This window comes from Talpa europaea (assembly GCF_964194135.1).
Source record: "Talpa europaea genome assembly, chromosome: 11".
NCBI classification, from domain to species: Eukaryota; Metazoa; Chordata; class Mammalia; order Eulipotyphla; family Talpidae; genus Talpa; species Talpa europaea.
Genome location: NC_140078.1, coordinates 99,442,115 through 99,469,795, shown reverse-complemented (window position 1 = coordinate 99,469,795; position 27,681 = coordinate 99,442,115). Strand labels below are relative to the sequence as shown.

Below are 27,681 nucleotides of genomic sequence, written 5' to 3'. Positions count from 1 at the left end.
TCTTGTTTTACCATATATCCTGTTCGCTGCTAAAATTCAGATTTTGTTCTTTTTCATTCCTTTCATCTTTTAAGACCTTATCAGATATCTGTCTCCATTATCTGAATTTTTATGAGTCTGTTCCTATTGTTTTTCATGGCTTTTTGTTATTCTTTTAATCTCCTCATGTATATGGGGTGTGTGTGTGTGTGTGTGTGTTTAAACAAAATACAATATTTCTATTATGGAAAATTCAAACATATATGAAAGAAGAGATATGTAAAATAAAACCCTTACCCATGTATACTCTACCACTCAGCTTCAGAAATCATCAACACTAATCATCATTTATCAATGCTACTATCCATGTTTTTTCTCCTTCCACTGGCTATTATTAAACAAATGCTACAGACATAGCATTTCATTCATAAAAAGTATCTCTTTCATTTGTATCTACTGTTTTTACCTATAAGAACCAGTTGAAAGCAATTCTTTAATATCATCACATATGTAATTAATATTACATCTCACCAATTCTTTGAATCTCTTTCATGCTATGTGATTTGTCAAGCACCTACATAGTGCCTGCTTTGTGCCAGGCACTGTGCCATGTGCTCTACATGTGGTAGACTCGTTTGCTCCTCATAGCAAACATATTAAGAAAGAACTGTCATCTCCACCCTCCCCCCGCCATCTGTGGGGAAACTGAGATGGAGGGTCAGTAAGTTGCTGGCGTGCACAGAGCTGCTAAGTGGCAACACTGGGATTTGGCTCATCCAGTTTGCCTCCAAGCTCTGTTTTGAATCCCCTCTGCTGTGCTGATTGTAACACAGGCAAAAGAGGATTGAATTTTGAAAGATTTATTCTCCCAATTCTCAGAAATGAACATGAATATTTACTTGTCGAGTGACTCAGGGCCTCTGCTGCATTTGTACTAGTGTCAATGCCCCGGAAAGCAGTCCTTTACCTTCCTCTATTCTGTCCCCACTTGTGTCCCTGCCATTGAATGGCTTGTGGCTTCCTGACAGGAAGCATTTTGGGGTCACATCTGGAGAGCCCATGGAGTTGTTCCTCGACCCTGACCCTCTGTGGACCCGCTCAGGTTCACACCAGGTCCTGCCTCTGCCTGTCAGTGATGCAGTGAGCATCACACTGCTCTCCGGGGGCAGTTCCTCTGTCTCCCAGTGAACCCTTCACTTATATTTCTCCTTCCTCCATTTTGGTAGCGTTGACATCCCCTCCGGGAGTGAGGTTTAAAGAGTTCTCCATGTCACGATTTCGTGCTGTGGCATTCTATAAAAATGTGCCCTGGGAGTTAACATCTGTGGGCTTCCTGGTGCCCAGCTCTGCACTTGGTACTTTCTCTCACTTGCTCCTGACTGTCCTCACAACTGTCTATTCCTGTTTTGTAGAGGATGGAACTGACACTCAGGGCAGCTGGGTCGGGGATTCTCTGACTCCCCAACTCATGCATCTCTTTGGTGTTTCGCTGCCTTCCCTCCCAGGGAGCGGGGCTTCTCACTAGCTGTTGTGCTGCTCAGCGAGGGTGCCTTGGAGACCCTTACATCCCCACGTGGGCCACCTCCAGCTCCTCCTCATGCGTTATGTCTAGATTTTCATTCAGTGAGCAGCTCTCATTGTTTCCTTTCCTCAGGGGCTACGCCGTGGCCAGCAGCAGTGACGACCGCATGAATGAGCCTCCCACCTCTCTGGGGCTTGTGCCTCACCAGGTCAGTGGTATGGAAATAAAGCACACTCTGAACCAGACCCCCATGGTGTAGGAGAAGATATTTGGGGTCACTTTAGCAAGCCATCAACTCACCCCACCCAACTCTACACCCCCTGCCCCACAGCAGCTGCCCTGGGACTGCAGGAGAAGCATTCCTTGACCCCTGGAAGGAGCCCCGCTCCGTGGGTGGCAATGGGAGGAGACCCTGAACAAGCAGCGCAGCCCCAGTAGCACTGAATGGAGGGGCTTCCTTGTGGAGGAGACAAGAAACAATGAGCTTTGCAATCAGCTTGACAGAGCTTTAAATCCCAGTACCCACCTCGTCTGGTACCAGCAGAGATGAGAGCTGATGGAGAGGAGGCTGGGCTGCGGTGCTGGTGCGGCTTGGCCCGTGTGGCGATACCTGCTGTTCTCACCAGCTCCCTAATGCCAGAGGGGCTGTTAGGGACACACATGGGAAGTCATTAGGAACATACAGTATTACCAGAAAGTGGGGTGTTCACCCACAAAAAGAGCCTTAACATCATAAGGCAGGTCCGTCCCATGGAGAGTGAAAGGCAACAGGAGTGGGATGGAAATTCTGCTTTCACCTTGCTTTGCCTCTGGAGGAGTTTTGTTAGCCGTGTTTTTGGAGGAAGGAAGAGTTGTTCTAGTCTGGCTTTGGGGGGAATGTTTTTCTGGGCTCTGGGTGTGTTTTGCTGTCTCAGGAAGATGGTCTCCACCAGTGAAAGAGTGAGAACATTCCACAGCCCTGCTGGGGATTTTTGAGGACACTCATGGTGAGGACAGAGGGCGCTCATTCCTGTTTGTCCCTCTCTGCCACCCCATCCCGCCACCTGTCACCTGGGTTAGGCCTGTCAGCATCCGGGTCAGCATGAGAACCAGAGGGGCATCGATGTGGCCACAGCCCAGAGAGTCCGTGGCTGCCCACAAGCCAGACCTAGACTCGGCGTCCTGATCGGAGCTCGTTTTTGCACTTGGTTACCACCCTAGACCTGGGGCTGGGTATCCCCCCCCGCCCCCCACCCCTGGAGCTGCTCCTCCCCTGTCAGAAAAGCAGGTGTCCAAGATTCTGTCTGGACCAAGACTTTGTGAGACTGAAAACACAGTGCACCTGTGACTTGCATCCTGCCTCCACCCAGGTGGCCTCCAGTTGCTAAGACATGTTCATCTTTGCTACAGAAACGTTCCCATGGGACCCAGCAGCCCCTGTCCTGTGCATCCATCAGGAGGACCCTCCCTCCATGGCTGACCTCAGCTGCTCCCTCATCCCTTTTTTCACACATCCTCCTTCCCTTTCTCCTGACCTGAAATGTGCTCTCATCTCCTTTACAGATTTTATTCTGAGAAGGGCCTTAATTAAATTTTCAGTCATGCCCCTGCACTGGTTTCCTTTTTTAAGTCCTTTATGTTAAATTACTGCTATTGTAGTTCTCTCAGTGCTGGGGCCAGAGGGCAAAACAGCCTCTTTATAGAAGGGGCCAGTGTCAAAATGCATGTGCCCGTGTTTTTAAAGTGCCATAGCAACTAATCCCTCCTGGGGCTGTTCACCCCCAGTGAGCCCTGCAATTGTTTGTCGTTCACCGGCTCTTCTACTTCTTCTTCCTCGTTTTCAAATGTCTGAAGGATTATTTTGGTTGTTGGCCATCTCTTCATCTGGCCTTTTCAAAGGCCGAAGAATAATGCAGCCATATATGGGAAAAGCCCACTGCGTGTGTGTGATTACTTGCTTACATTATTTCAAGTTTCAAGCCTTTATTTTTAGCTACTTTCTAAAAAAGAAAGTGGAGAAAGAACTTTAAAATTAATCAGGGTTGTGTGGTCCCCATTTAGAGGCTTTAAATTTCTTCTCTCTTTTTAAAGTGGAGGGAGTCCTTTTATGCAACCATGTTTTGATTAGGAGAGTGTAGTTTCCACAAAAACACTGAGGTGTTGCAATGGCCTGCTGCAGCCTCGGCAGCTCCCTCCCCCTGCCCTGGCTCTGAAGGGGGATGATTTCCTGTTGGAGAGGAACTTGGTAAACCCCTTTGTGTGATTTGTCTGCAAAGAAGTTTCCCTGGGCCTTTTTTTTTTTTGGTGGGGGGGTTTACTGGGTTCCCCAAGGAAGAATGTTCATTACTTGACCCTGTGGAGTGTGAGGCAGTAGAAAAGTGATAGTCCTTGAGCCAGGACTGCCAGACTCCCTCACCTACACCTCACTGTGTAATATGCAGAAAGTCGCTTCACTCCATCAGTGCTCCCTGTGTCTCTGCTGTCCTCTGAGGTAGGCCTGGGTACCCTGGTTACTTACAGACTGACAGAAAAAGGACTTGATTAGGCCCTGAGATTCAGTGTACTCAGCCTGGAGTATACTCTTATCGAATTTAGAAACTGTGAAAAAACCATTTGAAGGTGAGAGAATAGGCTCATGGGTTGTTGGTGGAGTTGTTTTTTGGTCCCTGGCCTGTTGTACTTGGATGGGATGCTAAAGTGAGCAGCCATGAGGATAGCCGCTTTCTGTCTATGAAGACAGTGAATTTTAAATAATATTAATTGATGTCTCAAACACATCTAGATCATCACATAAATCCACACAACTTGAATGATTGCAAAGTGAAGACCCATGTGCCAGCACACAGGTAAAGGTCAGACGTAGCCTCTGGAAGCCCCTGCCCGCCCCCTCCAATGGCCACGGCCACCTCCTGCACGAAAATGAGCAGCTCTTGTGTCTCATCCTCCTGGGACATGTCTTATTAGGACCTTTCCATCGATGGAATCGCAGAGCACATGCTCTTTGGAGCCTGGCTTCTTTTATACAGAGGACTTTTTCATTGTAGAACTTAGCCTCATATTGTTCCCTCTGCTTCCCATCAAGTGGGATCTTTTATTTGTGAAGGGGAGGGGTGTGGGGGAAAAGGCTGCCTCTTCCTGGCTCCTGGCACGGTAGGTAACTGAGTTCTGCAAGGCCAGATACTTTTCCTGGTCCTTCGGTGGGAAGTACCGTTCAGGCATTCCAGAATGTGCTGAACTCTACTGACATCTCCAGGAAGTTAGCTTGTAGGCTGGTGAGAGATGCTAAAGGTAAAAAAGTTGCTGGTCATTGGTCAGGGCCTCCATCCAGAGAAAGCCAAGGTGCCATACCGCCCCAAACACCATGGCCCTGGGGCCAGCAGTCCTGCCTTCACCCCTGGCGCACTGGGAAGTTCACAGTTTTTGTCTTTGGATGAAAATACTCTTGGCATTCATCTTTGGATGAATATACTGTTGCTGCTGAATAAAGGCCTTGAGTGTGTGTGCCCTCCTAGGAGTTTGGACTTGCCAACCCTGGGTTCTCTCAGACTTTTGAATTTGTTCTTTTAGTCACTTTCAGAAAAGTAGAACAAAGCCCGAAGTAGGGCAGGACCCTGGGAGGGACCTGGCCTGGGAAATTTCTAAGTGAGACAAATGCTGAGATAGAGCTGCGGGCTCTAGCCATGCCTTGGACTGGCATTTTTTTGGCCTGTCAGCACAGGCTGCAGCCCCCAAATCCTCAGGCCGTTAGCTTTTAGAAAAAGCTCTTCCCTGTGCTCAGGAAGGCTTATCATTGTGTTTCCAGGGGTATGCACCTCCGCCTGCCGCCTGCCGCCTTTCGAGCAAGGAGGCTGGGATGATAAGCAGTACAAACACCCTGCTGAGATTGAGCCTGAGAAACAAGCTCCTTCCCCTCTGGTTCTCTACTCTGCAGGTGGCTGACAGTGGAAGTGGCAGGGCGAGGGTCAGCCGAAATGTTTGCTGGTTCATGCACTGGCTGTCTGGTTTGTGATCCATTCACCCTCCCTCCTCACTTCCCCACAAGCACCTAATTCAGGTCGGCAGCTGATCCGCCAAGCACTGACTCTACATCAGGCACCGTTAGGCACAGTGATATCAGGTAACCAGCACAAGATCACTGAAGGTTTAGTTTCATTTGCTTTTGGAGTCTCTAAGATGACAGACATGCCCAAGCCATCTGGATATGCTGGAGTCTTGCTCCAGTGGGGAGGCCCCTGAACAGAAGGAGGATCTGGGTACAAGATCTCACAATGGCGGGGCTTCCAGCATGAAGTCCCAAAAGAGGGGATCCCTCTCACAGAGGAACAGATACGTTCCAGAGTGTTCAGGATTCTAGAAGGTGCAGGTGGTATCTTGTCTCAGGAGGACTTGTCAGTGTAGAATGGTGCTTGTGCCCCCGAGTGCTGCTTACCAGAGGACTGTCCTGTTGGAAAGGCCTCCCAGAGGCTTTGGGGTCAATCTGATTGGAATCCCAATTTTTCTGTTCACCCACTCAGTCATTTCCTCATTTTGCAAAAGAATTTGAGGCTGCTCTTGCCACCTGTCACTGTGTGACCTTGGGCAGCTTATTGAGCCCCTCTGCACCTCGTATTTTTTGTCATAAAATGGGTGAGGTAACTTAAGGAACTGCTGTAATTTCTGTATGGATTAAATTCCATTTAATTATACTAGTACAGTTCTAGGCCCATAAAGAACAAACCCTTGTGAATATTGGTTCATCTTTCTCTCACTTTTAATTAAAATGATAAAGCAGGAGCTTATCTTCTCTCCTAAAAAAAAGCTACAAAAACTGATAAACTCTGAAAGCAGTGAGGGAGCGAGTGGGGAAGGCTTGGGAGGATTCGCTCCCCATGCAGTATTTTTCTGAGGATGCTTCTGGCTCATTTCCAGGTTGGCTCTTCTGCCCCGGGTCACCCCAGTTCACTGATGAGAAGAGGGGCGGTGGTGGTGGCTGAGATGTGGTCTGAAGCAAAGGCCCTCGGGGGTGTCTGGGGTTCTGCAATGGCTACACTCTCTGTGTTGGCACTGAAGTTGATTAGACTCTGTTCAGCATCCAAGTATGATCTGGAGTTTTGCACGTGTGTTGATTTATGCAAACCCCAAGTTCTAGAAATGTGAGGCCTGCTGGGAGCCGGTGTGGAACTACAGCGGCAGGTTTCAGCTGTGGCTGCAGCTCAGCTTCTCAGGACAGCTGCTTGTCTGGGCACTGGCTCTTCATATCTCACGGAGGTGAGGTAGGCTCCAGCTTAAGCTGATTTTACGCAGGTCAGGTGCAAACACCTAAGCAAGGAGGGAATCCCGTTTCTGTTCCTGATCTATTTATCATGTCGCCAATGGGCATTGTGGACAAAAGACTGTTTAATCCACCCAGGTCCTGACATAGCCATGTAGGTATTGAGGTCTTAGCTTGGGGAGGTGTCCTTTTTCATTCCTCTGGTCTTCTGTTTCTCCCCTCCTTGCCTTTTCTCTCCTCTTCTCCTAGAAAGGACAGAGCTCAGATTCCTGGCTTTGCCGTCGGTCATTGGGAGCCGTGCCACTTTCCCGAAATTCCATTTCCTTACCTGGGAGCTGGGGTGAGGTCACAGGATGACAGGGCCCAAAAGGAAATGGGTGCATGAAAGCACCCACGGAAGCTAGACACAGGCTTGGCGCCTCATAAACGGGCCTGCTCTCTGTGCCCCCAGCCATCATTTCCCACCCCATCCCAGGGCGCGCCTTCCCGCCTCTTCTGGGGTGCACAGGGAGCAGCGCTCTGGTCAGAGGGGAGGAGTAAGCACTCTAGGGAGAGGAGAGTAAGCACTGTAGGCAGGAAGATGGGTGAGCGGTGTGGTGAGCTTGAGGAGCTGCAAGGTGCTGCTGAAACAGAGCAGGGGGAGCCCAGGGAAGAGGAGGAAAGGAATGTCCAGGCCATTTGATGGCCTGAACCTTCAGACCCGGGCAGCAAAAAGCCATGCCAAGGTTCCACCAGCCCAGACGTGGCGGGCAAGTGTTGGCTGCTGCATGGAGGGTGGGCTGGAGACGACCTGCGTGGGTCTGCCCTAGCACGGGGCTGTTCAGGCTTTATTTTTTTTTTTTAATTATAAATTTTATTGTTATATTCCCCATACAATTGCAGCCCCCCATTCTGACCCCAATCCCTCCCCTCCCGCCCCCCCCCCAAAAGTGTCTCTGGTTCATAGTTTTTTGTTGATTTTGATTTTCACTTTCTTATAGTTATTCATTTTCCTGGTCCCTTATTTAAGTTTTCTAGATTCCTGCTATGAGTGAGACCATCCGGTATTTTTCTTTTTCTTTTTGGCTTATTTCGCTGAGCATGATCCCTTCCAGCGCCATCCATGTTGCAGCAAATTGCATGTGTTTATCTTTTTTGAATGCTGAGTAATATTCCATGGTATATATGGACCACATCTTCTTGATCCAGTCATCTATTTTTGGGCATTTGGGTTGTTTCCAAAGCTTAGCTATTGTAAACAGTGCTGCTATAAACATAGGGGTGCAGGTGTTCTTTGGAATTGATGTTTCTGTGTCCTTTGGGTAAATACCTAGGAGTGGAATTGCTGGGTCATATGGAAGCTCTATGTTTAGTAGGTCCAGAAATCTCCACACAGCTTTCCACAGTGGTTGGACCAGTTTGCACTCCCACCAGCAGTGCAGGAGAGTTCCTTTTTCTCCACACCCTCGCCAACATTTGTTGTTGCTAGTTTTTTTAATATGTGCCATTCTCACTGGTGTAAGATGGTATCTCATGGTAGTTTTGATTTGCATTTCCCTGATGACAAGTGATGTTGAACATTTTTTCATATGCCTGTTGGCCATTTGCATTTCCTCTTCAGAGAAGTTTTGTTCAGGCTTTAAATGGAAGACGGCCGCACTCAGGGGACCCACCCGGGGCAGGGTAGCAGGATCCCCGGGGCGGCCATTTCAGAACACACAATGCCCAGGCCTGTTCCAGAGCCACCCGCGACAGCCTCCTCCAGGGACCTCAACACTTGAGACCCATCAAAAATGGCCTTGTGGTGGTGGCGTCGTCCGGGACCACGTACATAACTCATCAGGGTGACACAGACCAGTCCTGCTCTTTGAACATGCCTTTGCGGTAGGGCTGTGCTCCCGCCGGCGCTGTATCGCTTTCCGCGAGGCCCCTGGACACCTGTGCACACGTGCATGCGCGCCAGCAGGTGGGCGTGCCGGGCTCTGCGGCCGCTGGCGGCCCACACAGGTGCGGGCGCTCTGGCTGGCGCAGGCGCACCACGGCCGCGAGGGAGGCCCAGCGCCGGGTAAAGGCGGCTCCTGTGTCTTTCCTGCCATGTTTTCATGGCTCAAGGCTGTGTCAAGGCCGTGCCACTGAGGCTCCCGCGCAGGCAAGCGTCTCGCTCGCGCGTGTCCGACAGTGGGGAGCTTAGTTCCAGCCGCTCGCACCCATTTGCAGGCCTGGGGCCGAAGAGTGGGACGGGGCTGTGCGCTGGGGCCTGTGTGCTGGGGCCTGTGCTTCCCAGGTGAGTTTCTAGGTGTCGGGGGTCGCATTGATGCACCGGATGTGGAGCTGGTTTAGTCATACATTTGTTTCCCTAGAAGGTTTCACAAGAAAGTGCTGTTGGCGAGTATTTTGAGGTCGGGAGCCGGAGGGAGTTCTGCTTTGGGCTGGGTTCCTCGCTGTTTGGAAAACGCTGAGATTACGGAGTGTTTTTCATCACCTTTTCCGAGGGATGATTTATCGCCAGCTCTTGTGCCCGTTGTGAGTGTGCAGGGACGAACCTGGGCAGGTGTGGGTGCTGCCACAGCACCCCGGGCGAGCCCCCGAAATGCCTTGCGACCGCCACACTCTATAGGGGCCATTTTTCTTTATTAAAAAGGAAAGAAGGGAAAAAGCAAAGTCTAAGTAAATTTGGAAAGTAAGGCATGTGTGGGGAGGCGCGGGTTTGGCTCCTTCAAGGAATCCCTGTATGTGCTGCAAAGCTGGGGTGCGTGTGAGGGAGTGAAATTGGTGGCTTTTTCCCCTCTGGGGAGGGGTGGGGAGAATGAGAAACTGTGTTCAGAGGAGCTTGTTTAAAAATAAGTTAAATTTGGGCCTCCCCGGTGGCGCAGCGGTTGAGCGCTGGGTTGCGAAGCTGCCCGCGGCCTCTGCGGTGCCGGTTCGATCCCCGGCTGCTCCCCGGCCACCGGAGGAGGGTCCCACATGGCGCGCAGACCTCTCCTGCCGCCCGCTGCTCCCCTCAGCAGTGTCCTTCGGTCCTTCTGCCTGCTCTGCTCCCCGCTCTGGCTCTGGTGAATTCTCTCACCCTCCCGCGCTTCTGACTGTACCCAGTGCATGTATAAACAAAACAAACAAACAAATAAATAAATAAAAACATGCCTCTATTAAAAAAAAAAAAACATTAAAAAAAATAAGTTAAATTTTTAAATATTTTATTTTGAAAAACAGGAAATGGAAGTAAATATGCGGGGAGAGTTTAGTGTGGCTTCACTCATTTGTTTTCTGTCACGTGCTTAACTGTGCTACAGCCAGAGGGGAGGAGAACAGCAAGGGTCAGTAATGAAGCATCTAGCGCAAGCTGTGTGCCATCCCCAGCGGTGGAGGATTTGCTTGTGCTTGGAGGCCTTGGTTCCTGTATGGAGCTGAATGTTAGCTTAGATGTGGCCTTAATTAGGTTAAGTGTGGCACTGCTATTTTTAGAAAATCTGGGAAGAACGGGTGGCTTGATTAATGCTTCCATTGGTGTTCTGACATGGAGCAGGTGAGTTGCATGTTCCTGCACCAGCTGCAGAAGGTGTAAATGTACCTGCTGCTTGCCTGATGAGAATCACCTGCAGCTCATGTGAAACGTGCAGCGTCTCATGCTCTGCCCCGACCTTTTGAATCACATTCAGGGGATTCTTCTCATCAGGCAGGTTTAGAGAAACCCTGAACACACTGCTTCATGCACTTTGCATGCTTCTAAGTAAAATGGCGATAGTGAATTTTTCTCCACCCAAGCAAGGGACAAGTATGTTGACTAGGGCTTGGAGCCTGGCCTCTAACTGGTAACAGGACTGCTTTGGGCATCTAGATTAATCTGGGATTTCTTTGCCTGTCTAAGGAAGGTACTAAAAGTTAATTTGCAACCGCTGTTCCTTACATTTTATGCATTTATTGTAAGATTGGGGAACTGAAGGCAAAAAGCATTTTGTGGAAGCCCAGTGCATTTATAAAGGATTGTTGGAAAACAGGTTATCAGTGCCTCACAATGTGAAATATACAGTTACCATGCAACCCAACAGTTCCACGCAATGATATACCATGCTCATCAACTGATGAATGGGTAAACAAAATTTCTTATGTCCATTCAGTGGAATGTTACCTGGTAATAACAAAGGATGAAGTGCAGGTGCTTGATCCAGTATGGACAGAAGCATCACGCTCAGCGATGGGCACCTGTCCTTTGTAATTCCATGTGTAGGAACTGTGCAAACCAATAGAAAGCAGTAGTTGCCAGGATCTACGGGAAAAAACAAAAATGAAACTAATTGCTTTTGGGGTCTGGGTTTCTTTTTTGGGGAGTGATAATTTTCTGAGGGTTGCACAATGCCATGAATATCCTAAAGATCACTCAGTTGTGTGCTTATAAAGGAGGAATTGCATGGTACATGAATTTTATCTCTAAGCTATTTCTTCTCTAATTACTATCACACAAGATATTTTGGTGCTGAATACCAAAGAATTTCAGGATGAAAACATCATTTGTAGGTTGGGTGGTAGGTAGATGCTGGATTAGTGAAGGAGCAGCTTTTAGGGAAGATAAAGATTTGGAGGTGTAGCTGTTTTCCAAAAGGAAAAGCTCTGAGTCCCAGAATTCAGCAGGGAAACAGATAGGCCAAGTGGGATGTCCTTGCAAGGAATGCTGCCACTGGCTGGCAGCTGTGTGGGGCCTGGGGACAGTCAGTCTAAGGCATTACCAAATGCAAGGTGGGCCCAGGCTAAGTGGGGACCTTGATGCCAGGATAGAGAATTCCTTGCTGCATTTGGTCAATTCTAGGATGTTGATAAAAAGTGACACACCACTTGGAAAAACCCAGTGGCAGAGTTCTGTCATGGAAGGGAGTGTGCACCTGTGGAGATTCCTGTTAAAAGGCTAGTGCAATCAGTGTGAGGAGGACGGTTTTTTCTCTCAGATAACCTCAGCCTTCTTATACTTAGGTGAATGTGAAGGCCTTACAGATGTTATTCTACTTCATTTCCTGTCTTGTGTAATTCAGTGAATCACAGTTTCCCAGTAAAGAGCTGTCGGGGTGCAGAACCACTGTGTGTGAGCCCTCCTGCCCTCCACTCACTCCTTGTCTCACCCTTTAGGTTGCTCAGCTCCTGTGTGTGCAGTATTCTCTATCCTGCCTCCCTCCTCCTTTCTGCACCTAACTGGGCCCTCTCTCTCCCTCCCTACCTCCAATCATGAGACAGTTTAGCAGAGAAAATGACCAGTATTTTTTTCACACAAGATAAAAATTACTTGATCCAAGATGCATGAGGGGGAAAAAGGAACCTTTCTTGAAGCATAAGGTGGCGTGACACAGAGGTCATAGTCAACAAACATTTTAATCAGAAAATGGGCCAAATTTGATAGCATTTATTCTAGTAAATTTAACAGAAAAGTAATTGAGGTCTGGGGAGGCTCACTCTGAGAATTCTTTCCAGTCCATAACTTCCATATTGCAGGAGGGTCTCTATATCCTCATTTGTGACTTACCCATAAAGCCTTTTCTGCCAGCTCGATGCCTGTTGCTTGGGCGTGCCAAAGGGTAAATGTAAGACCTTCATTATGCCTCAAGTACTGCACTGTGAACTGTCACCACATGGCTGAGACAGGAAGCAAGAATGTCACATTTCCCAAGTTCACATGAGGCCATGTAACTCATCCCAGCGACCTAATTTATCACTTCTTCCAAACACTCTTGATCTTGGATTACAGTGACATCTCCTAACAAGTGATAAGAACGCTTAAAAGACTGCCTTCGGCCTTTCCTGCCAGGTTAGATTTTCCAGTGGCAAGTGTGCACTGTGCAGCCAGACCATGAGAGGCCGGTGTGAGCTGAGGATGGAGTTGTCCAGACAGAAAAGAGCCTGTTTCTTTAGAGAGCTTATCAGGATTTTGTTTCCTTGGAGGGGAGAAAAGGGAATTTCAGTAGTAGCTCAACGGGCAGGTGTATTCAAGTAAGACTGTTAAATGTGTGCTGAGATCTGATATTGAAGACAGAAGCTGGGACAGCCAAAGGAAGAGGAGAGCGAAGGAAGGGGGATGGCAATGATCAAGGGGGGAAGAGGGAGAGAACCCGTGCCTGGCTAATGCCAGCACCTTGGCTCAGCAAAACCATTTCACCTTTTTGAGTCAACATAAATGGGGTGGTTGGGAACATCAAATAAATTAACTCATGAGAAAAGACGTGCTGTCTGGCTTATTACAAACGTTCAGTCTGCTAGGGCTTTTAGAGATTTTACTGTAAGGTCAGTGGGGGGCCTGGTGAGGGCCCAAGGCCACGCGCAAGGAGGGGCCTTGAAATGACAGAGAGAAATTCCACCTTTGCCTTCGCTCCTGGAGCCAGAGGCCTCCACCTCACACAAACAGGACCTGATAGCGATCAACCAAACACCACCAACAAATAAAAAACAACTTTGGTTCCCGCATACCCAGTTTCCTGCCTAACCTTTCCTCACCTATAAAAGAACATCTCTCCCCACAAAAAACGGGTGCAACTTCTCTGATCCCCGCGGGGGTTGGCAAACCTCGCCCCTGGGCGCAAATAAAGTTCCTGCTTGTCAGAATCCTTGTATTTACCACCCATGTTTTTCATAATAATATCAGTTTAAAACTCCCCTTTTGGTGTAAGTATAGTTCTAGAAGTGCAGTTCTCTGAGGAAGTCACTGACATCCTGGTTATATAGCTGATCCTCTGGAAAAATGAAATCAGTTGTAATTTAGAGTTGGTGCTCAAGGGGGCGCTGTTTCCTCACAAATTTGGTGCTGTTTTCCTTTCCTCTCCATCTGTTCCAAGTCAAGCAAATAATTGGATATATGTTCAGGATGTCTCTGTCTTCTGTAGTTCCCAGGCGGTCTTACCTTGTGAGGCCCCACCCAATATCACATCCTGGAAATGCACACTGGTCCTGTATCACTGTAGCTTACATGAGAGTTGAGTCTTCAGAGACCAGTTCACCTGTTATATTTTTGGAAGACATTTATTCAAGTGATACTTTAACTTTTGCAGTTTTCTTTTTATATTTTTGGATCCCATTTGGTTTTAGCTTTCAAATATGTGACAAGCTTGTTGGTCCTGGTTCCTAATGAAATAAAAGGGCCTAATGGTGTTCTTCCCGAGGCAGGTGAAGGTCCACAGTACATGTCCCTGATGAAAGACTTCATATTATGGTTTCATAGTATGCTTCATATTATGGTTTCCCACTGCTTGTAGAAATCAGACGTGCATCTCAGAGGTGTGGTTGTTCTGTGCTTGATGTGATGTGTTTTGGTTTTTGTTTTCAGATCCGGGGATTTCTGTCACGGTTTGATAATGTCCTTCCCGTCAGCCTGGCATTTGACAAATGTACGGCTTGTTCTTCCAAAGTAAGTAGTTCTGCATTTGTTTTTGAAAATGAACCCAGGAGCCTTACCTGCCAGAGGCTTTGGGGGTGGGGAGGATTCCCTAGAAAACCAGAAAGGATCTTCTTGTTTTCATCTACCTGTATTGGTTCTCACCAAGAAATCAGCCCAGGAGAATTCGGTTTGTAGTGTGCAGAGACACAGAGACAGACTGAATTTGGTGTTGGAGTTCTGTACCCATCACAGTCATTTTGACTTGAACTTCACTGGTCTTTGTTCCTCCTCTGAGGGTTCCTCCCTTGCTTCCACCATCACAGAGCAATTTTTAAGTGTTGCTCAGAGGCTGGGGGATGCCAGGCCACGCTGGCGGTATTTCTTTTGGAGAAAAGTAAACAGAGATTAGGGGCCTGGATGGGGAGCCAGTAAAAGGGCCCCTTCAGCTTTGATCTTTTCAGAGGCTCTAAAAATAGAGCTGGTATGCCGCCCATTGTAACTGGAAACGGCTGATGTATCTCAAAGCTACAGCGATGGCCTCTCATTTTTTAATAGGCTTTGCGATAGTCTGAGTTATTTTTAAATGTATATTGTGTGATACAGCTTATTTCCTTTCGGATGCTTCTAAGCTGCCTAAAGCCCAGTGATTTAACCTGGGCTTTTAAAACTCGTGATTTTGGAAGTCTTTGATGTTCACAAGTGCTGTGCAAAATCGTGTTGGGGTCATTCATCCCAAACCGCTAACTGCCCAGTTATCGCTTGGGCTTCTCTGCTGGGTAGTCCGCCCCCTGAAGTAGGGAAGGGACAGGCTTCTTGGGAAAGCCTCTCCACAGAGTGGACAGGCTCTCTTTAAAATCTTGACTTGGGTCGTATCTTTTAGAAGCACAATCCTGACCAGTCTCTCTAGAAAGTTAACTTAGATTTGACAGCAGGGTTGATAAAGCAAGCTAATTTTGGGTGCTCAGAAGTTAAGGTCATTTTGTTCTCCAAAAGTAAACCAAGCTCCCGTGTGTAGTTACGCATCCCTGTGTTGAGAGGTAAAACTTCCCACTTGTCACTGTGAGCTCATGCCTACTGTAGTTTCTTGGATGTATCTTGCACTTACTCAAGTCAGGACTTGATGGGCGTCTGTATCCACTTCTGTCTTCAGAAATGCAAGTTTTAGAATCAAATGCTCTTCAATGGAGGACTTTTTTTTCTTTGAATGGTTGAGCTAATTGGTCTCAAAATAACTTGGCAATATTAATTTTTATGTTGAAGACGTTTGGTAGGTGCCAGAAGTTTTTCTGTGACTTTTATGTAGATCTGGCTACTCAATGAAATGAAAATAATCGGGTTCTCTAAATGCAGTGCAAACGCTCATTCTTTCTTGTTCTATTTCTAATTGAATTAACCCTTGAGATCTCTGTTTATAAACGCATTATAAGCACACCAGTTAACTGAGGGCCCTTATGTTCTTTAGAAGAGAATAACTTTGCATTTTTTTTCCACACTCATTGTAGGCATTAAATTAAATATAGGTATCACTTTTAGGTTAGCAGTATTACTTCCTCTTGGTGGTCATCTTGAGGGCCCTGCTTTACCTAAACACACTGGACCATTTAATACAAACTGACTTGGATTTTAACAGCTGTGCTATTCCCAGAGCGATCACTTTTCATGTGGTCTGGGTATTAAGTTTCCTTTGTGCTGAAAAGGTTGCTTCATTGGTGCACGTATTTCCTTACAGTAGAAACACAGCATTTACTTACTTGGCTAACTTCTTTATTCGCTTAGGAGAATGTCATTCTCTATTATCTGCAAACTCTACATGAATACTTTGAAATGACAAATCCAATTACATTTTCATCTCCGTGCATGTGAATTTTTCTTAATGCATACTTAGCATAATATTTTTTAGACTGAGTCATATCATAGTTGTTATTGTTTCAAAAAAATTCTTTGGGGCTAAAAATGACTTTTAAAAAATTCTCCTCTGACACCCATGAAGTAATTTTTTCCTTTGGTAGTTAACAGTTATTTTTGCTATTTATCCCTCTGACCAAGGCCATTGCTTGTGTCTTGGTTTAGTCACAAATACAGACAGAGGTTGTGGAGGTAGATAAGCTGGACTGAGTAATAATACTCTTGCAAATATGTGCAGGATAGTCCTTTCACAAGGCCTGGTGCAGGGAAGAAGATGGTTCTGTTGCTACAGCAGAAAGGCTGAATCACCTGCACACAAATCATTTCTTACCTTATTTAATTTTAGCTTGGTGTGGAGCCAAGTGAATTGTTCCATCTTATAGGAAAAAGTATTGAAGACTGGAGGGAGCCAGGTGGTGAGGAGTCACTTCCATCCCCATTTTAAAATGACTATCTGATACCAGAATTTCAGAATTACTCATTTGAAGATCTGTGAGTTGTTTTTGGGTCTGTAAAGGAATTTGTAGCCAACTAGAATTTTGTGGAGTCACTACTAGAGGGAAAAATAGAATTTGGAAGAATTTCTTGAACGGATTGAAATATTCTTTAAAGAATTTCTTAATAATGCATTGAGTTAGCCTTTTTGCCTTAACCTTTTTTTGAAAGTTCAGGTAATTTTTGGTAACTTTCTCTTTTGATATACTTAGAAATGTACAGAAAAGTTGTAAGAATAGTGCAGGGAGCTCCTGCATTTCCTTTACTTAGATTCAGTTTTTTACACTTTGTCCCATTTGTGTGCATGAGCATGCGTGTACATGTGTGTGTGCACATTGGGGTGGGGCGGGGAGAGAGAGATCCACCTCCCTGTCTTTGCTCCACCCTTCTCTTTTTCTCGAAATTTAAGGGTAAGTTGGAAACATCCTGGTCCTTCACAACTAAATACTTGCCTAAACAACTCCCTTATCAAATCCAGGCAGTTGGACATTTGCACAGCACTGCTGTCTGATCCGCGGAGGGTATTTCGGTGCTGTCCACTTGTACCAGTGGTGTTCTCTGTCCTTTTTCCCAACTACAGTCCAGTTCAGGACCAAGCATTGCATTTCCCTGTCATGTCTCTTCAGCTTCCCTCAATCTAGAAATGTCTTTAACCTTTCTTTGTCTTAACCTCAACAGTTTGATATTTTGCCAGTTATTTTGTAGATTTCCCTCCATTTGGATTTGTCTAATGTTTCCTTATGATTAGACTCAGGTTGTGAATTTTTGGCAGGGACATTAAAAAGTGGTGAGGTAGCCTCATGTCAGGAGGCATATGATGTATTTTATCCCCTTTGGCGATGTTAATCTCCCTCTCCCCACCAGTGGGAAACCTGGCTTCTGTTACCCTGGAGGTATTTGCTCACTTACTGCAGGCCAGAATACACAGAAAGTGGTTTCTAAACTGGGGAAAGTAAGCCTCCCAACTAGAGTGTTAACTTGTGCTTTTTTTCTAGATAAAATTTGTATACCATGAAATTCATGAATCTTATAAAAACAATTACAAGTTTTGACAAACTTGTACACCCAAATAGCCCATATTTCCACCAAGACGTAGAACATTTCTATCATCCCAGAAAGTTCCCTTAGACCCGTTCTGTGTTGCCTGTTGTGTCCCTTCTTTTTCCCAATGAGGAGTAAAGCTGGGCACAGTAAAGCTGTGGTGGTTCATGTGACAGTAGCCTGTTGTTGGGACCCAGAAACTTCTCTCATGTCTGCAGTCAGGAGCAAGGTGTGCATGCAGGGAAGTCTTGATCTTATTGCATGATTCTGTCACCCACAACCTTTGTGGTGTTGCAGGAACAGGCTGTTAGGAAGAAGTCAGTCCCAGTCTTGGTTTTCATACCATCTGGGACCTGCCTATTGCACACATGTGGCAAGATGTGCCTGGAAACCTGATCTCGACACCTTAATTAGCAATTGGTAACCCTAATAACGTCCTTGTTCTGGTGTTTACTGTGCAGTGGCCTCCTCTGCTGACAGATTGTGATGAAACTTCCCAAGGTGACTTGTTAGTGTCTCTGCGTGTGCATCTGCTTGTGTGTCCTGAGGGGAAGCAGGGAGAGGGCCATGCAGGGAGAGGATATGTCAGCTGGTATCATCACATAGTAAACGATGTTTTCTTTTTGCCGTTGTCATGGCCACCAGCCTGTCCGTTTATCTTTTCATATTCTGTCCCTCTATCATATTTCAGTGATTTCAACTTTAAGAAAACCTCTGTCCTGGCAGATCTTTCAAGACTGTCCATCTGTTTCTATGCAGGTGTCTCTCTTTTCCTTCTTTACTATAATAAACTTGCTGTGTGCTGATGGGAAGGAAAAAAAGGCGTTCCAAAGCCACCTGTTTCCTAAGAGACCTGCAATTAGAGACTAGAAAGGAAAAGGAAAGGTTCAAGTCTTGCTGTTTGTCCATTCACAGGCATTGTTTGTGTGCCTGGAATGCAAAGATGGCTAAAGTAACCTCTGCCCAAAGGAGGGCTGTGTGGAGGCTGAGACAGACTCATAAACAAATAATGGCCTCCACGGGCTATGACTGCTCCACGCTCAGGTCTCGCACTTGCAGCGGTGGCCGAGCACTGATTCACTGTGCAGAAGGAGTGGACCAGGGATGGCCTTGCCATGAAGAACTTCTGAGTGGAAATTAAAGGATGAGTAGGAATTTCTAGAAGTTTCTGCTCTCCTCAGTGGGAGAGCAGCCAGAGGAAGGCATTCTGGACAGTGCATTCGCCAGAGGCAAGAAAACATGGCCCCGTCGTGAAGCTGCTCAGCGCGCCAGTTGTGACAGAGCCTGGGACACCTAATTCCCTACAATTGGGCCTGTCTCTGAGCACCATTTCAGTTCCTGCTATTGTTTGAGTTGGAATCTACTGTACTTTGTCTAACACTTGAGGCTGCTGTTTTGAATTTTACGACTCCTTATAAAACATTCTCACCTAGCACCAAGCATAGGGGCTTTCCGAGCCTCGGGAATCCAGCAGCTGCAGCCGGGTGGCTGGAGGGCAGGAAGTCGGGGGTTTCCAGGGCCCTGGCTCTGGGTGCTGAGTGACCACGAGCAAGCTTCTCCCCCTTCTCCGCCTCCATTTCTTCTTTTTTGTTAAATGAGTCAGTTGGATGAGATAAGCTCTGGCTCTTGGTTGATACTTATTTGCTTTTCTATTTCCTTTATTTAATTTTCTTTCTCTTTTTTATTCTGCAAGCAGTGCACTCTAATTACAGGGTATTGAAAGGACATTTAAGGGTAAAGGAGACAGTTCACCATATCCCAGCCACTCAGTTCACTGTTCAATGTGGGTCTCTACCCTTCTGGACTTAAATAAAAAAGTGCCTGCATACGTAGGTAGGCAGAAATGGTGTTTCTTTCTGAGCATTCCTGGTATGAGTCTGAAATTTGCTGTAGAGAGGCGGATTTTTGGTACTTCATCAAGGATACTCCTTCCTTCTCTGATTTGATAGGGTTTTCAATCTCAGTCATTTACAAGGACTGGCCGGAGCCCAATCGGAAGAGCTCTCCAAAGCTGGTGCCAGGAATTTTTGCATCCAGCTTCGCAGTGGCAAATATTACTCAAAACTGGTTTGCAGCCAGGTTTTCCTTCTCCTTTCCAAAAGGGACATAAATCTCTGAGTTGAACAACGATGAGTAACCCCCTGGTTCCCTTTTTCTATCTCATTCACCCAGTGGGGCCTTGAGTCTTCTGTCTTAATGTGATGGATTCCATATGTATAGCTGTGTGGTGTAAACTGTATCCCACATCTCCTCCTTAGCAACTAGTGTTTCCCCAGTCACCAGTGCTGCGAGGTTCCCAAATATCCAGCTAGAGCCAGCGTGGAGTTCAGCTGCAAGCCCTAACCTCAGAGCTCTTGGCGCTTCACCTCCTTGAAAAGCTGTGGACATTTCTCCCTTTGCTTCGATTTCCTCATCCAGAGAGTGGGGAAAATATTTTCTGTTTTCCAGGGAAGTTGCAATGGCTGACGTGTATCCAGTTCCCCATGACCAAGTACCAAGGCCTTTGCCCACTCCTGGGACTGATGTTGCCATCAGAAATTAAAAGAAAACAAAGACCCCTGTGTTCGCAGTAGGCCTCCTGGGGTGTATGGGGCCCTCTCTGGCCCTCTGTTTGTTCCTAAGCAGGTCTGATGAAGGCCTGGTTGAAAGTCAAGGCTGCTGGCTCGAGAGGCCACGAGGCCTTCCATCACTGCTCACAACAGCTGCTGCCAGAACCTCTTCCACAGCGCCAGGGGAGTCAGTCTTGCTCGTTGCTTCTGCCTGCACTCTTCTGGCTTCTGGAGTGTCTAGTCAGTAAAGCTGGCACAGCGTACCCCTCCCCCGTCACTGGTTGGTCATAAAGACACACCTAACTGCCCTAAACCAAATGTTTCCTTGCGGGTCCCTTCTACTACTCATACCTGAAAGTGTCGGCTGTGTCCTCCTCAGGAGGCCCACTGGTGACTGAGCCAAAGTGGCTTCAGGTCATTGAAAATCTGGGTTCCTTTTAGTTTCGAAATAATTGCATTCCCTTCCTGTGCCCTCTTCCCACCCTCCAAAATCATCTCTTGACGTGGTTCTTAAATGTTCTGACTCATGCACCTTGTTCAGACTGATGGCAGCAGTGAGCCCTGCTCCCCTGAACAGTCTGGCCACGCGTAGCTATGGAGCCCATTTCCATGGCCTGGTGAGCTCCCCCTACTCTCTGAGGGTGCCAAGAAGCACCACTGCTCTGTTTTCCTTTGGCGCCATTCCCTGGACAAGACATGCCAGCCCACTACGATTTCTCTGTACGGCTTTGGCGAGCTTCCCTCTCTCTTTGGGGACTCATTTTCTTCATCGGTTGTAAAGGGAGATGCAGGAGCTGATCTACCACTGGATTTTGGTTTTTTTTTTTTTTTAAAGATTTATTTATTTATACAAGAACTAGGATACAGTCAGAGGCACGGGAGGGTGAGAGGATTCACCAGAGACAGAGAGGGAACAGAACAGGCAGATGGACCGAAGACACTGCTGAGGCAAGCAGTGGGCAAGACAGGAGCGGTCTACCATGTCATGTGGGTATCTCCCTGGCTAGCCGGTAATTGAACCCGCGCTACAGAGGCTGTGGACAGCTTCACAGCATGGCGCTTAACCCACTGTGCCACCGGGGAGGCCCTGGGTTTTGTTTTATGACTCAGATTATGGGGTATCTTGATCAGCTGTTTCTTTCTTTAGGCCCGACTGCATCTAGCTCGGTGGCAGGCGCAGAGTTCCGAGAGCGCTGTCCCTCGGCTAGTGGGCTGCAGGCTAAGAGTGCCAGCTCTCCTCTGTTTGTATTCCTTTTTTTTTTTTTTTAGATTTATTTATTTATTTATACAAGCACTGGTACAGTCAGAAGCGCGGGAGGGTGAGAGAATTCACCAGAGCCAGAGCAGGGAGCAGAGCAGGCAAAAGGACCGAAGTACACTGCTGAGGGGAGCAGCGGGCGGCAGGAGAGGTCTGCGCGCCATGCGGGACCCTCCTCTGGTGGCTGGGGAGCAGCTGGGGATCGAACCGACGCTGCAGAGGCTGCAGGCAGCTTCACAACCCAGCACTCAACCGCTGCGCCACCGGGGAGGCCCTGTTTGTATTCCTTTTTTCCCTTTCATTTCTGTAATTCATTCCTCTTGTCCTTCGTCCCCCCACATTTAATACCTCTGGAAGGAAGGGCAGGAGGAACATGGTAGTAACTACAAAGGAGCCATCAGCTTGATTTGAGATATCTCTTATAGATGCACGTGCTTGTACACACATGGTTGGGTAAGACATGTAGTAAGTACTATTTCCATGGAGCATTTAAAGCCTCCCAGTTCCTGTCTATGAGTTAATTTTAATGCCTATGGTCACGGTAGTTTGGTCCAACAGACGTGGAGCTCCTAGTTCATGATCTGTTTCTGGGTGGTTCAGCAAGTAAGATGAGCTCTGCAGCCTCCAGTGATAACCTCTGGACACGCTCATAAAGTGATACCACCTGATTACATAATTCAAGTATATCAAGCTGTTAACCATCTTTACCAAGAAATGTTCCTAACTCAGGATAACTGGCTTCTGGCAAATAGTAGAAACTAATTGTGTTTTGAATGGCAAGAAAAATGAATGACTTGAATCATTTGGTAGATCAATGAATGACTAGCACGACAGGAGGAAAACAGTGAAGCCAGGCTGTGCCCTCTGGGACCTCACACCCGTGGGCGATAGGATTCTGGAGCGTGCCTGGCCAGAGTGGAGGTGTGGCTTCTCACTCCGGCCACCTCTGCTCACTGGCAGGTGTCAGTGTTCTGTTTAACTTAGTTCTTCAGTTTAACTCCTTTGTATCTCTGTCTCATTTGCTGTGCCTGATACTTTTGACTACGCCTTGCTATTGTATTAGACAATCATTTGCAAAGTACATTAAAATGAGAAGAGCCTTTGGAATTCATCAAAGAGGACTTAGCATTTTACGAAGGGACACATTCTGGCCTTGGGCTCTTTCAAGGGTTTTGTTTATTTTCCTTCAAGTTTTTAAAATAGCTCCACTTTATTTTTTCTAATGGGCTTTCCAGTACCCTGTTCAGGTACTTCTGAAGGTACTTGTCACCATAGCCTTTTGTGCCATGAAGAACATCCTATTCCAGAAGTTGTCCTTATAATTTGTTTATATAACGTTTTGTGTGTTGGCAGTGATACATTCTAGGTTGTTTGGCCTTCCCTAGTTTTAAGTAACTCATCATGAAAGTTTTGTTAGTTTTTTTCTTGTCAAGGAATAAAAGACTACCATGTTTCTTTTTTCTATCTAATAACTGTCTAACACATACATCAGATTTAAAGACCTTGGATTTGGAGCCTTCAGACTAAAATTTGGTAACATCTCCTGTGGCTGCACTTGCGCCAGAGGTGAACGGACAGCAGGTTTTGCAAATGAGGGGAACCACCTTGACACTGGCAGTGAGTTGGGGAGTGGCCTTGGTGTCTAGGGAGCCAGTATCTTTGAGATCGCAGCTGCAAAGTCACGCCACCTGGATACTTTTAGGATCTCTGTTGACTCTCCGTCTTGGGGTCGAAATCATGTGAAGTGTGCATGCTTTGCTATTTGTGACAGCAGGAGAGAAGATGTGGGGTTCCCCAATTCTCAGTTGTACTTCCCATTTCACTCTTTGTGTTAGCACCCCCCTGAGGGACCCTGGCGGTAACAAAAGTAGGGGTTTAGGACAAATGCCATTTGCCCTCTGTTGTGTTAAAACCTCCCACGTATCTGAGATCACAAACTCAGGTTGCCCTTTTTTGAAGAAGAAAGCCCTACTAAAAATACCCCCAGATGTGCTAACGGACCTATATCTGACTCTTAGTTTACTGGCTGGCAGACTTGAGTCTTTGTGAAGGAGAATTTTAAGAGACGCACAGTTGTGCAGTGACTGACCAGTGGAACCAGGCGTGAGAGGAAAGCAGCGTGCAGTCGCTGGCTCTGTGAAGGAGTGTTTTACTTCACTACATCAGCAGCTCCTTGCCTTGTCACTCATTGCCTCCTACTATTGAGAATATTCCAACAGGCAACAGATACTGACACCCTGTGAAACCCACATCACCCTGTCATACTCTCTGCGAAAGGATAGCAAGTCCCGAGAAATGGCCCCTTTTGACGTGTTCCCCGCAGAGCCAGCTCTGCTGTGCCAGCTCAGAGCAGCTGACAAGTTTTTCGTGGGAAATTGCTCCAGAATCACAGTGTTCTCTCAGCCTTGGTCATGGTGAATGCTGCCCTTTGAGGGTATTGGACGAGGCTCGGGTCTCAAGGTGCTCACTTCCACCCGGGTGGGGAGGTTTCATGTCACACCCTATGGTCTCCTGGGACCACCACATCACAGTGGTGCAGCCATAGTTTGCTAGGAAGTAAAAGGGGCGGGAGGCATGTTAACCACTGAGGTAGGATTTGGGAGACCAGTGTAAGTGGGTGTTCGGCCTGGAACTGCCCTTGGGAGTCAACTCCCAGGCAGAGAGCCTCTGGCCACAGATGCCAAAATCTGGAGAAGACTTGGGAAACCCCATGTATGGAGTTCAGAGAGTCTCACATTCTCCTTATTTGGCCCCCATATTTACATGGCCATCAGAGATGCATCAGCAGGGCTGCCCATTTAATTGTATTTTACCAGCCTGGCTTTGCCTATCCTTGTGTCTCACGTTTCTGTTTCTCAGTGTCCTCAAAAGCAAGTGGCTGCTTTCATTTGCTAGCCCAAGTTCCTTTACTCACCCTTGTCTTGGTCAGTGAGGACCATTGTAATACCTTGTAACAGAGGGTTGGGTATCATTTTCTTTTTTTTAGAAAAACCAAAATTAACTCAAGGCATTGGCAAGTAGAGGGAATGAGCTGTTGGCAAGAAGAAAATTAAAAATCATAAAAATGGTAACCAGGGCTTCCAGGGGCATGTGCACCTGAATGAGTGAGGGCACCAGTATGAGGGCCCTCGGGACCTTCTCCCTGTGGCGGCTGCAGGATCATGGGCCGGTGGCTTCTGCTCCCTGCGCAGACATGAGCACGGCCTCTAGAGATGGGGCCTCTACTAACTGTGATGGACAAGGACCTCAAACATTCTGAGGTCCCATTTTCTCAGGGGTGAAATAGCTAAAATACCCCTCTGATGGCCTGGCAGGTCAGTGAGCCCTGCTCTGCATGTGGGCAGATGCACCCGTGGGGCTGCCGCAGCTCCTTCACAGAGCAGAGACAGGTGCTGCCTCCTTCCTTTCAGAGGACACTCACATCCACAGCTCAAAGCCTTCCCAGGCCAGCTGTGCCTTTGCTGGCTGTAGCTGTCGGTAGGTAGGAGGCCCGACTGACGCTGGTGGGGAGGCTCAGCTGCCTCAGCTTACTCTTCTCAAATGCTGCAGCTTTTCTTTCTTACCCTTGGCATCATTTTATGGATGTTTTCCCCAGTGTCCCTTTCAAGTTTCCTTGAAGTGGTGAGCAAGAGAGCTTTCCCATCCATCAGGTGGGGAGAGCTGTAAGCTCAGAGAAATCTCCTGAAAGCCCCAGATCTCCAACTCTCAGCATACTCAGCCACCATTTTCAGTTCGTTCCAGACAGTGATGAGGTAGGATTCTCACTTATGGAACTCCAATATATTATTCTTTGAGTTAAAGAAAATTCCACTTTCCATTTCTAGCAATTCCGAGCACCAATTGGTTAAGCTCCTTGGTGAACTAGTTGATTAACTATCCCTGGGGGGCTTGTACTTTTACAGAGGAGTCCTGAGAACTCCTTATGGTTGTGTGTCAGACGATGTCACCAGGAAAATCAGATGGGCTCTAGCAACTTCTAGGTGCCCCCCAGCACAGATGTCAGCTCATGGTGGGAGGAGGAAAGTTTTTTCTTCAAGAAACTGTTGATGGCAAACATAGTTCACTTTCCTATTTTGGTTAACTTTCAACTTAAATATTTTTTTAAAAAACATTTGGAGGGGTAGGGGTATGCAGCTGCTGAGAATCTGAGACAGTACTGTTTCAAAAACGCAAATTCTTCTGTTTTGCGTTTACTCGAGGAAGCAGGATAGTTGCCATCTTTTCCTTTGAATGTGGTCTCTTTAATATCTGTATTTAAATGACATCATATTTTTAGTAGAATACAGAATCCAGGTGGTTTGGGGGAAGTTGTCAGGGAAAACACAATCTTGGGTAGCATTGCATTCAGAATGCTGGTATTTTTGGCAGGCTCCCAGGCCCAGCAGGACCCACCCCCCAAGGCTGTCTCTGTAGCTTCCTGTGGTTTTCTCATGAAGAGAAGCAGCCTTCCTCTTGGTGGGCCCGGGATGGCAGGTTTGTACATCAGCATGTGCAGCGTGCTAGTCCTGCTTGGGGGTTGTGTCCCACAGGCTTGTGTGAGAATCTGAGGTACCACAGTTGTTCAAGCTGAACTGAGCCTTTTCCACACTCCCAACAGTGCAGTTCTTTTCAGAAGTTGGTAGCGCCCAGTGATCGCAGGTTACCATCCTACCACATGGTAGGTAACAATCAAGTCCAGTCTCAGGCCAAATTTTGCCACATGTAAAAACATTTATTAACAAGCAGGCAGAAAAGTTAGTCCTTCGACCTATTCTTCAGACCGAGATAAGCCCCACTCTCGTCCTTCTGCTCCATAGCTCACACCAGAGGTTCGGTGGAGACAGATGCAGACATTTTCTTGCTGTAGGACCTAGCTAACTTTTAGTTGGGTCAGGAGACGGAATCCTTGGCTAAGCGTCTGGACGCAGGACTGCAGTGCCACTCAGAGCATTGGGCTGCCTTGTCTGCCTGACCCTTAAATTCACACACATGTGTGAGGTTTGAGCTCCTGCACGGTAGCTCCAGCCTCCTGTATGGCTTCAGTGCTGCTATTTTCATGGAAAGAAGTACTTCTCCCTCCCTTGTGCTCTTGTGGTGTAGAGTCCAATAGCTGTAGTTGATACCCTCTGACTCTGGAGATTGAGCTGCTTCTGCTTAGTCTTTGAAGTGATTAGGAGGCCTCAGATGCCAACTAGCTGTCCCTAAGGGGTAGAGAGGGTATGTGCATTTTGTGTGTGCACTGTGTGTTCTGAAGGATTTCACAGTGACAGATAATGTAACCATAGGGATCTCTTCACGCGACCCTGGGATGTTGTGTCTTCTGTAATGACATTGATGGAGAATGCCTTCTAGCCACTGCTGAGTGACCTGGAATTTCAGAAGCTTGCCGTGATGAGCTAGTTAGAGCCATAGAGGGATGGTTTACCTGTGGGCCAGAGAAAGCTGGGGAGGGAATCTACTTTTTATTAGTTGTGTGGACTTTCTTAAGTTATTTAACATTCTTCCATCTGATTTTCTCTGTGTGGAAGTATTATCTTCACCCACTTTTGCAGACAAATCTTGTCATTGAGTGAATAAATGACAGGAATTGTCACTTGAGCCCTCATCCTTTATAGTTCCCCTGTGCTACAAAGAGTAAGAGGCATCGCAGTTCTTCAAAGAGTACCATTGAACTTGTTCACCTTGGGACAGGTGCCGGTGAAGTAAGGCCATGCAACAAGGTTCTAAGATTTAACCGAATGCTGGGCAGCCTCTGCTTGGCTTAGTAATAAGCTACATAATTCAAGCCATCTCACTTAATGAAGTCATCTGAAGAAACTAGAGAAATTGTTTCTGAAAAACCATCTTAATCATCAAAGAACTAAAATTGCTGAATAAATTCTGTTGGGAGGAACCCCTAAACATGAGTTCCCACAGTTTATTTAAAGGGAACACACCTGCTTCTTCATGGGTTGCCTCAGGAGAATGCGCTCCTGTTGTCTATAGCAGGCATTTCAAAGGGTGGTCCTGAGCCAGCAGCAGCAGCATCTAGGAACTTACTGGAAATGCAAATCCTCAGACCCCCCTACTCTCACCGTAATTAGCCAGAAACTCCCAGGCCAGGCCTACACTCTGTGTGGCAGTCAGCCCTTCGGGGGATCTGGAGGCACATGCGACTGGCCTATGCCTTGTGACTTATTTCGAAGAATGACTTTAGAAAGTCATACTTTGTTATATTAAGATTTCAAGTGTGTTTTTTTTTTAAGATTTATTTATTTATACAAGCACTGGGTACAGTCAGAAGCGCAGGAGGGTGAAAGAATTCACCAGAGCCAGAGTGGGGAGCAGAGCAGGCAGAAGGACCGAAGTACACTGCTGAGGGGAGCAGCAGGTGGCAGGAGAGGTCTGCGTGCCATG

General features: G+C 47.1%; 1 protein-coding gene across 1 annotated transcript in view; it reads left to right on the top strand.

Annotated features, from left to right (window-relative positions):
* The window catches only part of ATG7 (autophagy related 7), a gene marked incomplete at both ends in the record, with an annotated part of 92,443 nt that overhangs the window by 39,048 nt on the left and 25,714 nt on the right, over nucleotides 1-27,681 (top strand). Inside the window, 2 exons of the mRNA XM_084247834.1 lie at nucleotides 1,634-1,709; nucleotides 14,008-14,088. Of these exons, the coding sequence (XP_084103960.1) occupies nucleotides 1,634-1,709; nucleotides 14,008-14,088 (157 nt within the window). The remainder of the gene's footprint in view (nucleotides 1-1,633; nucleotides 1,710-14,007; nucleotides 14,089-27,681) is intronic.